The sequence below is a fragment of the Balaenoptera physalus genome (genome assembly GCF_965194825.1).
Source record: "Balaenoptera physalus genome assembly, chromosome: 8".
In the NCBI taxonomy this organism is placed as follows: Eukaryota; Metazoa; Chordata; class Mammalia; order Artiodactyla; family Balaenopteridae; genus Balaenoptera; species Balaenoptera physalus.
The window spans coordinates 104,774,497-104,792,037 of record NC_138887.1 but is presented as its reverse complement, the minus strand read 5'-3'; the positions used below and the strand labels follow the sequence as shown (position 1 = coordinate 104,792,037).

The 17,541-nt window shown below is 35.6% G+C and overlaps 1 protein-coding gene across 2 annotated transcripts in view; it reads right to left on the bottom strand.

Moving 5' to 3' along the window:
• Positions 1-17,541, bottom strand: part of EXOC4 (exocyst complex component 4) — an 808,183-nt gene that overhangs the window by 415,967 nt on the left and 374,675 nt on the right. For both annotated transcript variants that reach the window (XM_082472899.1, XM_082472898.1), the window contains exon 10: positions 13,613-13,709. In XM_082472899.1, the coding sequence (XP_082329025.1) occupies positions 13,613-13,709 (97 nt within the window). The remainder of the gene's footprint in view (positions 1-13,612; positions 13,710-17,541) is intronic.

Below are 17,541 nucleotides of genomic sequence, written 5' to 3'. Positions count from 1 at the left end.
TATTAGTTCAGTTTTAGATCTGAACCTGCTTCCCGGACCTTTGGAGACAGTTCAGTTTGGAGATACCATTTTGAAAGTTATAGCTAAAAATACTGAATGGGTGAGATAATGGCAGAGTAAGCAAAAAAGAGTCTAGGAAGGCTCTGTGAAGAACATGTGTTGAGTGAGCAGGTAGAGAGAAGGGAAACTTAACAAGCCTGAGAACGAATGATCTGAAGAGGAACAAGAGGCCAGAGACAGTGGTGACAGAGAAGCAAAGAAGGAAAAGGTTGAAATACAAAAGCAGGATCAGTTGTGTAAAACAGTAATGAAATCAGGTAAGACAAGGCTGAAAAATGCCCTTGAGATTTGGCATTGAGACGGTGACGGGTCTGGGTCAAGAGTGTGCAAATGAATGGGCGGGGAGGGAAGGAAATGAAGGGCGCAGCATATACTTGAACAGCTTAGTAGTAAGGAAACAGGAAACTTAAGTGATAGGTTGGGGATGGGGGCAGGGGTGTGTGTGAGATGCAGGATTAAGAGAAGAGATTTTATAAAATGGGAGCGGTTGAGCATATTTATGGGTCCCAGGGAAGGAGCCAGTAGGGAGGAAACGACTGAAGACAGAGAAGTTATAGGAGCTAACAAAAAGAACAAGATCCCAGAGGGCATGGAGGGAAATGGGACTAAGACTAGAGGAGAAACTGCCTCTGAAAAAGGAAAGGCCACACAAAGAGATGTACCTCTACAACAAACAAATGCCTAAGAGTAAACAGGAAAAATTAAGGAAATTTAGCACTGGTGGGATAATGGACTTCTTTGCCATGGATCTCCTTCTATTCTCAAATTACGACAATGCTTTAATAAGGAACAAAGGCAAGGACAATGTCTGGCACATATTAATCGCTCAATAAATATTTGTGGAAAAAAAGCAGTAAATGAATAAAAAGTAATTAACAGAAAAATATGATTAAATTGAAGAATTTTCCATGAAATTTCAGTTTAAGTACGTTCAACTCCTAGTGAATGTCGGAGTCGCATCTTGAAAAATCAACACGTCCATCAAAAATATGTAAAAGAGAAAATGTAATGAATTAAGGCTTATAAAGCAGAGGGCTCCCAACTTTCAGAGAAGGATGTTGGGTCCTTTTTATTCTTCAGTGAAATCCTCATTTCAATTTTCTTGAAAGCTTCAAAATAAGAAAGAACACTCAGATGCATTTCTGAGCATTGATGCACCTCTATCAAATGCGCTCAGCATTTCTAATTTCACTTTAAAGAATCGATTTAGTAGCCTCTTTTCATACAATTTTCTTTGCTATTCTTATTTCCACTCTGACATTTAAAAAATAAATAAAATATGCAAACGAGATATTGATGGTTTTGCTGATGCCAGCACCCCAAGCACACTGGGCACAGCAAGAGAGCTGCCCATGGGTGGCAGGCACCTCTGCTGACAGGGAGTTCTCGTGGCCACAGGAGAGGCTGCAGATGGATTAAAACTCAGAAAACAAAGTGGCTATGACAAACGTGACTGGACAGCATATACTATATTCTAATAACCAAGTAGCTAAAGTGAAGGCAATGAATAATGGTAATTAACAGTAAGCTCAAGATAGTATAAAGAGGTTAAAAACACATATCTTTTAAGAAGCAAGAATTAAAATGCAAGACTCCAAGACCTACTAAAAGAATACTTAATATCCATCAAGTTTATTTTGTGCTTTTAAAACCTGCCTGCCCGCTTACCAATGACTCATTTGCTCAAAACATTTTTACTGACTGTCCGTTATGGACCAGAACCACATGATTTACCTCCTCACTACAATTATGGTAGAGCCTCTCAGCTGGGCCTCGGCCTGCTCATTGCTTGCTGTGATATTCCTACGTATTAATATTTGCCTAAGAATGCTGACTTAAGTTGCCAACTACCTTTCTTTGAGAGAGATAATTCTTAGTTCTGAGGTCATATGACTTTTTACTTTTCTTAGTGTTGAAATTCTTGTTCTTTATTAAAACTGGCAAATTATGTTGGTTCCAATTATTTTTTCACTGACTGATTCATAAATCCCAAAGTCTGGGAAATACAGAGTCAATGAATTTTATCTTCCCGGGCTTTTACTTCCAAGGACACAGTATATATTCATTATCTAAGTAGTCTGGCTTCTGGGTACCCTGGCTCACCACCTAGCCCACCTAGCTAGACCACGCCCTAGCTGTCCCCACAATCTCTTACTTGCATGGGTGGCTCCTTGGTCCCACAAGATAGGAAAGCAAAAGATTTCTTGAAAAGTTGTTTTGAAGGAGTTTAAATTGTAGGCAGGTCTTTGGACCATAAAATCCTAAAAAGTTCTCATTTACTCCAAAACAATAATTAAATATTGTGTTTTTATAACTGCAAATTTCAGTGGTATACTGATACAGTGACTGACATAAAGAAACCAACTACTGCTACTACTTCCAAAAACATGGTAACTGACACAGACATAATGTTACACCAAAGAAGCCAGACACCAAAGAGGACTTACTGTAGTGTTCCATTCAGATGAAGTTCAAGCACAGGCAAAACCCATCTATCTACAACCAAAGAAATAAGAACAATGACTACCTATGAGGGATGGCTATCAACTGTCAATAGGAGGAAATCTTCTAGGGCACCGTAAATGATCTATATCAGTGTTTCATATATTGACCTGGGTCGTGGTTACATTTGGGACACATATGTAAAAATGCATACAAATATATGAAAATATGTATGTAAGGATTTGGACACATTAATGTATTAGGTTGGCCAAAAAGTTCGTTCTGGTTTTTCTGTAAGATGTTCAGAAAAACCTGAACGAACTTTTCGGCCAACCCAATATGTCATATCCCAATAAGAATGAAAAAAATAAAAAATAAAGAAGATTAGTTTTCAAAATATTTACAGATTTTGAATTCAAAGAGCCCAATTAAGTAAAACACTTCAATATTCTTTCACTAAGTAGCAATATCCTAGAAACTTTCTGGCATTACACTTTTTTCTTCTTGCTATGTGTCACATACTTTCTTACCTATTTACAAGGTGGTAGCTTACAGGAATAGGCTTTAAAGAATACTCAATGAGTTTAATAATAATAATCACTAAGTAATTAAAATTCTCCCAGAAGTACTGAAAACTACTCACTCGAGGACATCAAAAACTCCAGTATCTATTTCAGTTGCAAAAGAAAAGAAAGGACAAACCCAGCATTTCCAAGTTCAAAACCAATGCTCTTACCAAAACATTAAGTTAAGGTAATTAAAAATTAAACCTTCTCTTATGGTACTTCCATCTCGATTCTTTAAATCTGGTTGTTCTTGCTTCTCTTGCTTGAATCAAAGAACACTCTTTTCTCACTTATTAAATAACAAAGTCTCAAAAAAATACTGTGCTTAGTTTGAGGTTTCTTTTTGTTTGTTTGTTTTTAACTACAAAAGGAAAATTAAAAGGGTTTCTTGACCATGAAATGGAAAATATTTCACTTGCTGTACAACGTGTTTAAAAAAAAATTGTAGGCAGTATTAATAATTAAATGTTCAAATGACAATTACTGAATGTAAGAAAGTTGATAATGACCAAGCAAGAGCCCTATAACAAAGTATGCAAAGCAGAAATAAGAGAACAAAATGGATGCGGGGAGGGGGTGTTTTCTGAGAAGCAAAGGGAAGGGTAAAATAATCTTCCAAATGATACAGAGAAACAGTGTATAGCCAACACCCAGAAGGAATATAAATTATTAAAGGAAGAGACCACATTTTTCCTCTAGGTATTCCTATGTTATTTTTGATACCAAATTACATTATCAATTTAGGTTTCAAAATCAAATGTAAATGGGCCTCCGGCTGGACGGAAACATATTTCATTGAATGCTGAATAAGCATATTTTGGCTACTGCAGTCCAAGACAAATACATGTTCAGAATACATAAAAAGCAACACACAAATTATGCAAACATTTTGCTCTGAAAAGAATCTCCTCTACAGTCTTTCATATGTACGCTTCCAATAATTTTAATTGATCATTAGAAAATTTAATTGATAATGAGAAGAAAATCTGCAACTAGAATATCAGCTTAAATCTAGGTCAGCATCATGGCAGCAGTCATGATGATTTTAGGTTTACTTGAAAATATAGTTTTAGTCCCATATGAGCTTTACAGCAGAAGCAAGCATGCCTTCTTTTTGCCTTAAGAGTCACTGTAAGGGTTAACTTATAATCACATGTATCAGTTACTGGCACAAGAAAAAAAAAAAAAGGAAAATACAAAAACAGGAGCAGAGAAGAAAAAAAGACAGACAGTAGAAGGAACTCCATTGTAGAGAGGGGCGCAGTTTCTCTAATAATTGCTCTATGTACAGTCAGGGTCTGAGTGTCTCTCTTACTGTGTGTCGGAAAGAAGAAAGTCAAAGCTGTAATGACACAGCCTTGGTCAACTATAATGCCTTGACCTGGTCAGTGATAATCATGAGCACTAAACTGAAACATAAAAAAGGAACCCAAATGAGCAAGATTGGAAGAAACACCTCCAACCAGAGTTCTGAAGCTGCATAGTATATTATAAAGAGGTCCAATGTTGACCTCACAATTCAGCATCTTGTTAACTGCATCTTTTGATTAAGCATCTCTAGGAACGATACTGTCTTCCAAGGAAAACTTTCCTATTTTTGAATGGCCTTATTCATTAGAAAATTCTCATTATGTAGAGTCAAATCTCTTTACCATCCAACCAACTAACTAGCTCTAATCCAGATTTAGAAAACAACAAAAAACTGCTTTATTTCTTTTAAGTGGCACATATATTTGAAATTAGATATCAAATCCTCTGTTTTTCACTAAGATTTTCAGTTCTTCCTACTGTTTCTCATAAGGACCGGCCTACACTTTTCTGCTAACTAGACTGGCCTGTCTTACCTCTCTTGACATTGTTGCTGAAATGTGCATTAACATGTGGGCTGGAACTGTGACAGACTCTCCAGTTTACTCCATTAATATAAAATTGCCAGTTAGTTGCAATCAGTGTTCAGGCATATATCACACAACATATTTTGAAAATACAAAAGAGAAAGCTTAGAAAAAAAATTTATAATCTCCAAACATTACTTAGTTTGAAGACTAAAAGCATTTAACATTTCTTATATAAATTCCAAAGCAGTGACTCAAATGTGGGGTTTGAAATCTAAATATACCGCCACTCAAGTGTTTCACTGGCCTTCACAGGTCAAACAGTCTGAAAAGATAGCAATATTTTTCATAATTCTGAGGACAAGGAAAAAACCATTGTGTTTCATAAAAATGCAATAAGACAGCAAAATTTCCTCCCATGCGTGAATAATGTATGACCTACAATGTTATTTGCTAGACTGTCTAATCACCAGCATCTTTCAAAATGTCTATATAAGCTTTAGCTCATTAAGAACAAACATGTATCAGTATAAAAATATCACATACCTGTGAACACTCAGAATAATATTCTGCCAAATGCCAATGCACACATCAAACTGACATGGGTGGGCCAACTTTTGTGCATTTCTCAAGGATAAAAAATATTGGGAAAAGAAATACAGAATTACTTCACTCTATGACAATCACGCTAACTCCAATAATCAAACACACACACGCACGCTATCTACCTATCGATCTGTCTACCTATCTATCGATCTATCATCTACCTATCTATTGATCTGTCTACCTATCTATCTATCAATCTATCTAACTTTCTAATATCAAGAAAGAATCCAGGGGCTATGGTACCCTTGTAAATAAAGTTAAAAAAAAAATCTAACAGAAACAGAAGAAGCTACATAAGAAAGCTTTTAAAGCAAGGTTTCTTCTGTTAGAAAAGGTTTTATAATCTTGAAAAGGGCTTCTATAATTCATGAAAGAATAATAAGGCAACTATTTTATAGAAAAGGTGAAAGGAAAAAGTATCTGTTTCTACTATATAACTGCTATCAATAAAAACAAAATATGAGGCTAAGTTAAAAGAGTTGTAGTTTAGGATTAATGCTATAAAAAAAACCAAATTTCTAAATTCACCTTAACATTTCTATATTTTATCCTTTAACAAACACTTTATAGTTACAACAGAGGTAAATCAATGATAAAAAATGTATACCATTTTTAGGTACAAAAGAAAGATTGATCTATTTCAATATCATTACTAAAAAAATTTCCCTTTATATTTTTATTCAGATCTGATAAATTCACTTCAAATCAACAAATATTTGCTAAGCACTTCTATAAGTTACCTATTAATTCTTTAAACAAATATTTACTGTGTACCCCATTCATATAGAAGATAAATCTGAACCACCACTCCCTTAATTGTGTAAGTAGTGTTAGGAAAAGAGTTGAGAAAGGAAAGATCATGAAGGGCAAAAATCCAGGATATTATAGGAAAGCAGACTCGGAGTTCTGAAGACCTAAAACAGTCTTACCAAAGTAATTCACTTATAAGCAAGTTAGTACCAGAAAAAGTTGAAAAGACCTTTTGTGCTAGAGCATGCTTAGACTAATAATGTATATAATTCATAGCTAAGTAATTATTCCTGAATTATTTTCTATAAAAAACAGATTTGTTGGCAAAGCTTATTACAAAAAACAAAACAAAACAAACCACAGGCCTTCTGCAAAGCAGCCCATCAAACCATACTACTTCCTTAAGAGAAAACAACAATTTATAGTTCAGTTGCAACTACTGAAAAACTCTCATGTATCTGGAATGTCACACAGGATAAGTCCTTCATAACATGTTGATAGACTAACGGCATAACAACATTTGCTCAGTATCTCTGGATAATACTGTCAAATTTGGCTATACATCAGAGATTTATTTTCCATTTCAGGAGATGTAATTGTTAGGAGGGACAGAGGACTTTCACTATACCAAACAGAGGAGCGTTAATGGCTTCACCCTTAAAAAGAGGGCTTCCTGAGTGTCCAAACTACAGTAAGATGATGTCTTAGAAAATAGTTTTTACCGATAGCCATTCTCTCAGACTTTGAAACAGTTCCCTATACTGCTGTAACTGGCAGCTTCTACAGCTGACAAGATTAACTTTTAGAAGGTCTTCTTCTCCATAATTATGGACAAATATGATTAGACGGTATGATTACAAGTACTTGTTGTTCCTACTGCTGTTTGCCCGAAGAAAGGCACACAGACAACTAGAGAGATACTGTCTATCACCAAAGCCCATGTGACCAGGAAAGTTTCATATCCCTAACTGACCTAAATGCCAGCCTACTCCTTACTGACCAATAAACACTTTTGGCTCTACCCAGGAAGTGTTTCACTGCTGCCTGATTTAATGAAGTGTGGGTGAAAATATATAGTGAAAAATGCTCACAGCCTGGATATTGAATATTCCAGTTGTGTTCAACAGAGGAAGCATCAGTGACATTTTTGCAGCTTTAAATACCATCACCATCCACCATGTCTCCAGCCTCCTACCGCTGCCAAGTCACCCCAAGACTGCAAACATCTGTTCTTTCAATTATCTCATAAGAAAGTACTTCATAAATGCAAAGCGCTCATTATTCTAAAGAGCCAAACGCCTTTTAAAAGCTGGTTGAAGCAAATAAGCAAAAGAAACAATGCACTGTCATTTGGACTTTTCAAATTTTAAATGTCAGGCCTTTGGAGTCCCTAAATATTATAAAAGCATTTCCCCATCACAAAATCACAAAACTTTAAAGACAGAAAACAAAATCCAGACCAACCAACTCCTCTATTTTATAGCTACAGAAAACTAAGACACACAGTGATTTGGCCAACATCAAAAACTAAAAAGTGGTCGATCACTTGTATCCCCTACTCCGCCCACTTTCTGTGGTCTATCTTCTCTATCATGCAATATACATAACTCCTTTCCATTCAAACAATGACTCCAGTGCTAAAAGAATGATTAAATAAATCATTTAATAAATTAACTTCCCGAGTTCATTCTAATTGCAAAATTTAATGTACATTCTCTGCAGTAGATAATTAAGGTTAAATGAGATCATGATGGTGAGACCCTAATCCAATAGGGCTAGTGTCCTTGTTAGAAGGGGAAGAGGCTATGTGAGGACACAGTGAGAAGACTTCTTCGGACTCCTGTGTTCTCACTGCTGACTTGTCCTGGCTGTAAACACTTGGAATTTTTGTTTCTCAAACCCTGATGGGCTGCATTAAATCCCACCACCTTTCTTTGATGACTTCACCTTTAAAACTCAAAGCCTGCAGATATGAGATGGTGAGTACAACAGTCAAATCCATGACTTTGTTTTCATTAGCAACACATTAGTAACAGTCCCCACTAATGTGCCTAATTGTTCCAGAATGCATGCAATAATAAATGCATACCGTAAAAAGAGAGAGAGAGGTAAAGCTTTAGACTGTTTTCTAAATACTTCAGTTAGATGCTGCAATCATTTAGATTTTTAAGGTAATAATTCTGTTTTCACCCATTTTTTGCTATATGAAAGAACTGTATTAACAAATGTAAGGCGCAAATAATATTTTTAGATTTTTAGAGAATAAAGAATAATAATAAATTAAAAAAATAGGGAAAAATAAATTCTCACTCCCTTCCCTCCCCACAGAATCCCCAAATATAGCAGCCACAAAGTAATTTCAAAGTTCCTGAAATGGCTAGATTACATATTAATTGTAACTAAAAAATATTACTCTATATCAAACTGTGGTTGATACCTCAATAAAATGCACACTTTATTGGTAAAGGTTTATTTACATTTAGATCATGGTTAATAATAACCATGATGTAATTATTCAAAAATAGAAATTTTTGAAAAAAAAATCTGAATGTATATCAGACCTAGACAAAAGAAAGGAAATATGACATTAAAATTTCAACATTAATGTTGAATTAATCCTCCTTCTGTTCCCCCAATTCAAGACCTTTAAAATAAAACCCATTTATTACAGTGAATCCATCCATTCCTCTTAAATGTTTCCAGAGAAACTAAAAAATAACAAATAAGTCAGTGGGAGCGGGGGGTAGGGGAGCAGGTATTAGTCCTACCATTTTCTAGGTCTATATTTTTGTCAAAGTATTTCAGAATCTACCTAGGTATGGCTAGAAATCTTTTTATTTCAATACACTTTTGTTGATTTTAGACCCACAGGAAGAAAAATTGATTAGATGACCTCTTATCATTAAAAGCTTACATTAAGGGTTTAATTGCACACAATGTCTTGTTAGGCTGAGTATAGCAAGCAAGATAAAGATTATTGTACCTCATCTTTCTAAAACTTCACTCTCTAAGAGACAAACTGCTGGTTTCTTAACTAGAAAGAGAAAATAGTAAGGAAAAGCATTAAATAAACAAGTCAAGGGGCCAGCAGAGTTCATGGGTAGTGAACCAATTGGGAGTCGGTATATTTGCCTCCAGAACCTGGTATGGTTTCCTAGTGTTGAGACTGCAGTGGTTATGAGAAAAGTACAAGAGTAAGTTTGCAAGGTTACCAGATCTGGGACCTTGTACGATGATTTTATAGGAGGACAGTATAAACAACTGCTAAGAATATATAAAACAGCGTAATGGGAATCTGCTATGTGGTCTTCTTAGCAGGATGATTCAGTTTCCAATACTGAAAACCTTTAGGCTGCAAAGAAGGACTTCCAGTTGAATAAAAATTAGGAAGAGAATATTTTAAATAAATGAAGTGTAGAAATGCCATATGCAAAGTTTCAGGAAGACAGAGTACAAGAGTTGCTAGTCAAAGGGGAAGAGCAACATTGAAAAATAAAGGACCCACACACTTGGGAGGGTTTCTCCCTTCCAATAAAAAACACTTGAGTTTACCAAGAGATAGTGTAAGAAAACAGTGACATACTATTTAAATAGGTGTTGGCTTGTGATAAAAGCCAACTTGTGATAAGCCCCTTCCAAACTTACTCTTTGAATATGATGTAAGTTATAAATAAAGATTATTATAATCAATTAGAGAAAGAAAAATTGGGATGGAAAAATAATATGAGTCACTCCATACAAGTAGAAACACATGAGGAGGCAAACTGGGTAACAGGATATGTAATTGCTCAATAATGTGAAAATGGTTTCAAGAGAAGCTGTACCAATTTACACACTGTGTATAAGAGATCCCATTGATCCACATCCTCTCCAATAATTGGTGTTTTCAAGCTTGTTAATTTTTGCCACTCACACAGCTACCAAGTGAGTACCTTTAGGCAAGGGTTTGATCTTATTATTATTATTATTTTTTTGGTTCCACAGGACCTGGCATATATTAAGAGTCCAATAAATAACCTGTGAGTCAAACTGAGGTAAAGGAACCTAGATTTGAACCTAGATAACTTGTTGTGGTTTCCATTTTTAATTTCAAAATTTGTGCTCTTTCTCCATCTTTCAATTCTTCTACACTATCTCTCCCACTATGTTATATTGTCTTTGAAATAATAAAATGCCAAATCACATCCACTTTGAACTAGCATGGAAAAAAAATAAATAAGCAAGGGGCATTCCGAAGGATAGAAAATGGTATCTATACATATTTTATATAAAGAATCTCATAAAAATAAAAGTGACTATTTCTAAACAAGAGTCCACATCTAATTCAGAGAAAAGAACACATCATAAGCATTTAATAAACACTTCAAAAAACTGTTGATTATGAATAACTCAATGACTATAGGAGAAATGAGAAATGTTTTATGATAACTGTAAAAATGAAATAGTATGATAATGAACGCTGATTCTTCTCATTATCAAAACTAAACTTCTAAACTTTATTTATTTGTTTATTTATTCAATTTTTTGGCTGCGCTGTGTGGTTTGCAGGATCTTAGTTCCCCGACCAGGGACTGAATCCGGGCCATGGCAGTGAAAGCCCAGAATCCTAACCACTAGGCCACCAGGAAACTCTCATAAACTTCTAATCTTTAGAAGAAACAATAAATCCAATAATCAGCCAATGCTGAAGTGTAAAAACTAAAAATAAAAAAAAAAAATAACAACACTGAAAGATCTTAGTCATTTGAAGTTCCATAATCCCATTATGAGCATTCAGGTGAGGCTCTATAATGGGTCTGAGAAGTAAGGTTAAAATCTGACCCAAAGGCTAATTTAAAGTCTATAATGATCACCTGCTTAGGAAGGAATTGATTCACCTTGTAGACCACATATAGTCTTGTGACTTCCTCAACTACTTGCACTATGCCACAAAACTTTCTCCAGTTCTCATCAATAATAAATTAAAATACTGAATGAAAGTAGAGACCAAACTAGTGAGTAAAACTAGTAGGAGTATTATCAAGCCTTAAAACAACTCTCCAGGGAAGCAGCATAAATAGTATGGGAAAAAAAATCTCTTGAAAAGTGGTTACTGACAACACTGCTAAAGAAACTTCTAAAGGATTTCTTCCAGAGTTAAAAACAAATGTAAACATAAGGATTCCATTTACTGAAGCCATAGCATAACTTGGCAGTAAATTATGGCGTTAAATCTAGGTTAGAAGATGCCTATAATGATTAAGCTATCTCTCCATTTTCCTAACAATTAGCAACACTAAGTAGAAATCAATTGTAATTGGAAAAGAGAGTAAGTACCAAACTAATTACTGAAGTCAGCTGATATATATGATAGTTGTTAGTTAATTTAGAAATCCTAAATGTTGTAATTTACTTATTATATATTCATATATATACACATATATAATGAATTATATATATAAATTCATTGATTTATATATATAAATTGATATATACATATAAATCAACTAAATTTACAGAGGAATAGTTTTAATTCTCTTAATTCCATGATTCTTAACTCACATGAATTTACTTGCTGCTAAAACTTTTTTTTTTTTTTTAAGGTTAGTGATGTTTCTTCAAAAATCTCTTATTTTTAATTGTGTGAAAGTCAGGTATTTTTGTAGTTCAACTTACATATTTGTGCTTTCACATTTAAAATTAATTGGGTAAAATACTCCAGTATAATTTTTTAAACTGGTTACCTAAATAAGAGATTTGAATTAAACTAGTTCTAATGATGTCAATTTAGTAAGTGCTGGTTAATGAGAAGGTAGGATAATTCCAGCAATAAACCGTTTCTGTTTTGGAAAAGTATATACAGTGTTATCTCTGGCCAGTTCAGTAGCATTTGTTTAACTGTTATACCAAATGCCTCAAATATTACAGGAGTTACCTGAGAAAGTTAAGGTGATGATCTGAGGTACCTAACTTTTAGTGAGCCCAAGAGTTTCTGGTCCACTGTATGAATATACAGCAAAACTAAACACTGGCTCATTATAGAGAAAACATACAATTAATATTATATTGTATATCTGTGTCCCCAAAGTACTCTTTTTTGCTGTACTCAAAAACACGTAACATGTAATTTGGGCTTCCCTGGTGGTGCAGTGATTAAGAATCCACCTGCCAATGCAGGGGACACGGGTTCGAGCCCTGGTCAGGGAAGATCCCACATGCTGTGCAGCAACTGAGCCTGTGCACCACAACTACTGAGCCTGCGCTCTAGAGCCCACGAGCCACAACTACTGAGCTCATGCGCCTAGAGTCCGTGCTCCGCAACAAGAGAAGCCACCACAATGAGAAGCCCGCGCACCGCAACTAAGAGTAGCCCCCGCTCGCCGCAACTAGAGAAAGCCTGTGCGCAGCAACAAAGACCCAACACAGCCATAAATAATTTAAAAAAAAAACACACACACAACATGTAATTTACCATTTCTTAACCTTTTTCAGGTGTACAGTACAGAAGTGTGAACTATATGCACATTATTGTGTAACATCTGTAGGACTTCCTCATCTTATAAAACTGAAACTTTAGATCCACTGAATAACCACACCCCTTCCCTGCGCCCCCTGCAAAAAGTACCTTTTTAAAGGTATTTAGGGCTTAGAAGTTTTTTAAATGGAAGTATCACAGATTCTCATTTTCTTAAATCATAGTATCACAACAAACAGAGCATTTTAATAGATTTCATTCTACTCACTAACAAGTTTTATCCTTCAATATATAAAACCACATATTTGATTGATATAATGCCTTTCAGTTTTTGTAAATCATATTTGTTCAGAGACCTGCCAGTTCTCAAAGGATATCTGAGTCATTAGTTTAAAGCAGACAGATCATGGTGCTGCTATTTTTTCCTGTAAAGGGCAAGTAAACAGTTTAGGCTGTGTGAGGCATATGGATTCTGCTGCAAACATTCAACTCTGCAACTAGAGCCCCCAGACTGTTATGGGCAATGCATGAATGGATGAACCTGACTCTGGCAATAAAACTTTATTTACAAAAACAAGGGACAGGCTAGATTTCTCCTGTGCGCCATAGTTCGCCAACCCCTGAAATAGTTAAGGGATAGTGACAAGGAACAGGACAGGGAGTAGTTAAGAAAGAAAATCAAGTAAATGTATTTATGAGGAATTACTCCTGAGACCAAGTAGCTACTTAGTAGGGTTGACATTAATTTTCTATTGATGCACTTTGATTGTGAGGTCCTATAAAATGGAAAAAGTTCTTTTTATGACTTGTTTCAATGCTAACTGACCTATTGGCATTCAGTACATTAGCATAAATAATGAAAATATTGATCTTCAGTAAGTACATAGGATTTGACTTACCTTAATAATGGATGGAATATGACAGTAATATTTCTGGCTCCAGGTTTGCAGACAAATTTTGTTCCTCCACCTTCAATTAAGTTGTCATCAGGACCCCCTTTCAGAAAAAAAATAAAAGAGAGATTAGCTTATCAGAACTTTTACAAAGAAATAAGCCTATCAGAAGTATGGTACACTATCACAAGGAAGATCATTTTTGAAAACAGCTGCCTTTAATATTTACAAAATTATTTTATTTTGAATGACTTGATCCAGTCTTCCTCATTAAATACGCAATGGATTCGCATTTTCACTCTGGAGTGAGAACATGGAAGCACAGTAAGAATAACTGTATAAAGAAACAATGCAAGGGTACAACCCAGTTAAAGTTAAAATTTTGATCTCTAATCACCAGGGTCAACCTTGTACAGCATGGCACATGAAAACTTCAGGGGAAGGAAGAAGTGCCATTCAGGCTTGTCTAGGGCTCGAAAGGTTGGAGCAGAGGCCCATATGAACCTAACCAAGCATATTTCATCAAATCTAAGACCCCACTAATTGTAAGATACACTATTGTTGTAAGTAACACTAAGAAAAAAGATCCTGCTAACTAAAGTATACAATGCTTCCTTATTATTTGGAATCTTCCTTTTTTTCTCTTATTGAAAAGTTCTTTACAGTTTAAATATACAGAACTAGGTTAAATAATTCATAAATAAGTAAATTTAAGGATTTATTAAGGTTTTTAAGATAAAGAGATATTTAGCCAAAATCTCTCATACATATATAATAAGGAAACGTAAGAAAAGTGAGTTGGTTAAGGTATTCTTAAAACTATTTAATATTTGGAGTCCAGCTCTTCTGAATGGCTCAGAGTGGTCACTATCTTTGTTTTCTAAACAGTTTCACTAAGTGGATTTCTTGAAGGAGTACAGCCAGTATTTTACTCCAAGCTGCTGATACCAATTCTGCAAGGTTTAATGTTGGCATGTTCTTGATACTATTAGAAGGTTTAGAGAGAAGGTGTACTTACAGCAACCAAGATTAATACTCTTTCGTCAAATGGTCCTTAAGAGGTTCACTAATTGAAATACTGAAGGGTCATGATGTGAAGAATAACCGCTCAGCTCACAAGTACTGAGGCAAAAACAACTCATTATGACTATCTTCCGGTCGATAGCCATTAAGATGTCACTGATTTAAGATATATCCTAATTTCAGAGTTTAGAACGTGACAAATGTACATCCTGGGGTGTTGGGAGAAATGTTCCCCCACCCCCACTTCATGTTTCTATGCATTAGGATGAAGCTCAATTAAAGTAATCCCTGGCCTCTGTCCATCTTTTACCCACTCAAGGGAAGTGAACTAACTCCTTTGGTAAATTGAGAAGAAAAAGCTGGGCATGCAGAGCTCAGCAATCCCGTTATTCCACTTTAGAAACCAGAATGTCTGTACAAAGTCAGCGTTGTCTCACTAAGTTTAGCAGTGAAGGTCCTACCTTGTCAGAGAAGGATAAAGTGGTCCAGTACCTTCTATAAGTGAGTAAGTAAATTTGTCTAATTTTGATGTCCAGTCAGCAAACTCACTTGGCTCTCTTAACTCTCTTAGGCTACATCTTTCAGTCTAGCTTATATCAACATAGAAGTGGTATTTCATCTTCCATTTACTTACTTATATTATTTCATAATAGTGTCAGAACTCTGACAGGAAAGGTAGATGCTATTTAATAGACTTTCTCAAAACCCTAACAATCTACACTTACAATACTGCATTTATTTTTGCTAACTTAAAGTTTCTTTTTAATTATAGTTCTCTGCACGATACCAAACATAAATCTCACCTGATATATTATCTGCCTTAATGGTCTCTGAGGTATCTTGGAAATTGACTGATAAAAACATGTGAAGCTTTGGAAATCCATAGCCTGGATCATCAAGACTTCCCAGAGGCATCAGAGTCTAGACAAATCCCATTTGGATCAGTTGTTTCCACCAACTAATCAAAGGATGGCTTTTCTTAAGAAAAACAGAGACTGTAATGGCATGTACAGCTCTAGATTCAAAATCATGAGCTGTTTGTTCTCACTTGGAAAAAAATCCTCTTGTATTATTATATTTGCATTGGAGATGTCAGTGTTCTGCTAAGTCAGTGATTTTGCTCAGTTAAAAGAAAAGCAAAAGGAGAGCATCAACACTACAACAGGCACTACTCCTTTAATAAAAATCTTCCCCAAAAGGTCACATGGCATGGTTACAAACAAACAAAAAATAAAGAATAAAAATATCTTCTTCACTAACACTTCTCTTTCTAAGATCGTAAGATCGAGTCAGAATTGAATCACCAAGGAAACGTGCACATGTGTCGAAGAAATCAGGTTATATTCTGCACTCCAGGAACAACATAAATGACTTCCTACAAAATAAATAAATCTACACACAAAAAATAATGCACTAATCTACTCAATATGAGCATATCTTTAAAGGACAAATATGAGTTGGACTGCATGATCTCTAATAGTTTCTAAAAATCCTGAAGTTTTCTGATTTTAGATACTCAATAATTAAATACAGGCCTGATTACCCCAGCTCCAAACTAGCATCTTCATGCACACTGAACACACTGTATGCATGACCACCTCAATGCCTTGGTCCACACTGGGCTCTATCTGGGGAGACACCTCTCCCCTCCTACCATTCCTTTAGGGCCCAGGTCTAGACCTAAACTGTCAAGTGCCCCTCTCCCAATGTCCAAAACTCCATTAACAGTGACTTTATAAAATAAACCATATAACCTTAACATAGGTCTCTTCTGTTACTGTCACTTGTTTTCTAGTTCTTATGTAACCTTTTCCCCACTTGGAATGTAACATCCCAGAAAGTACTTATAAAAAATATATATTTGGTGAATGAATGAAGGAAGAAACGATGACCTAACTCAGTAGAATGTTATTAGAATTAGATGAGAAACTATATGTGCAAGTCCTTGGTGAACTGCCAAGAACCTAACAAATGTCAGCAATGCTCTCTGTATCCCTAAAGGCTTACAGCTAGTAGATGTGCTTCATCAACTTTTGTTGATGACAATCATATGGGGAACACAGATAACAAAAAATAAAGATGCAATACCAAAAATAAGGCACAACAGCCACTAGAAATGTCAGTGGGAGGAAGATTTGGCTGTGAAAATAAAGGCATGATGACAACGCATCAAGCTAGAAACTAATAGTTTCATTTGTTCTAAATCCGTGTTAGCTACATAAAGGCTATTACCGATTCACACAGTAGGGTTAAACTAATTAAAAAGTAAAGATTGGGCAGACTTGTTAAAAAAAAAAAGAAAAGAAAGAAAAATTCCCCTCCCTACCTCAACCTGCGACCAAAATTCCATCTACAGGAACCTTGTATGCTTTTCCAAGCCCGTTACCAAGTGCCATCAACACTGCATTTGATGTGATTTCCTCTTCACAGACTACAAGTCCAAATGTAGCTTACTAAATTACTAATAAACAGCACCAACCTAGTGAAAATAGTCTTGAAAATAAAGCTGTCAGAACCACAAGTAAAGGTCATGGCCAAAGACTGCATGGTCTGCGAGTCTCCATCCTCTGAGGTTTATTCTAGCTTTTCAATATTCTGCATAAGAAACAAAACTCGCCCCTCCTCACACGCCTTCCGTTAATCAAGTAATCTGGGAGCTGCCGTCGTGAACGTTCTTAGGGAACACGTTGCTCAATCCTGAGAAGAGCAGGGGACGGGCCGGTGCATCTCCCTCCCCTTCATTCATTATGCTCACTGTCTAATCCCTGCTGTCCCAGGCCGGGTGTCAGGCACCAGAGAAAATGCTGAATGATGATGGATGGCTGGAAAGAAAGGGGAACTGACAGCCATGTTACAAGTAGAATATATATTGTGCAGAAAGGAGGGGACAAAATGCCCCAGTCATATTTCCT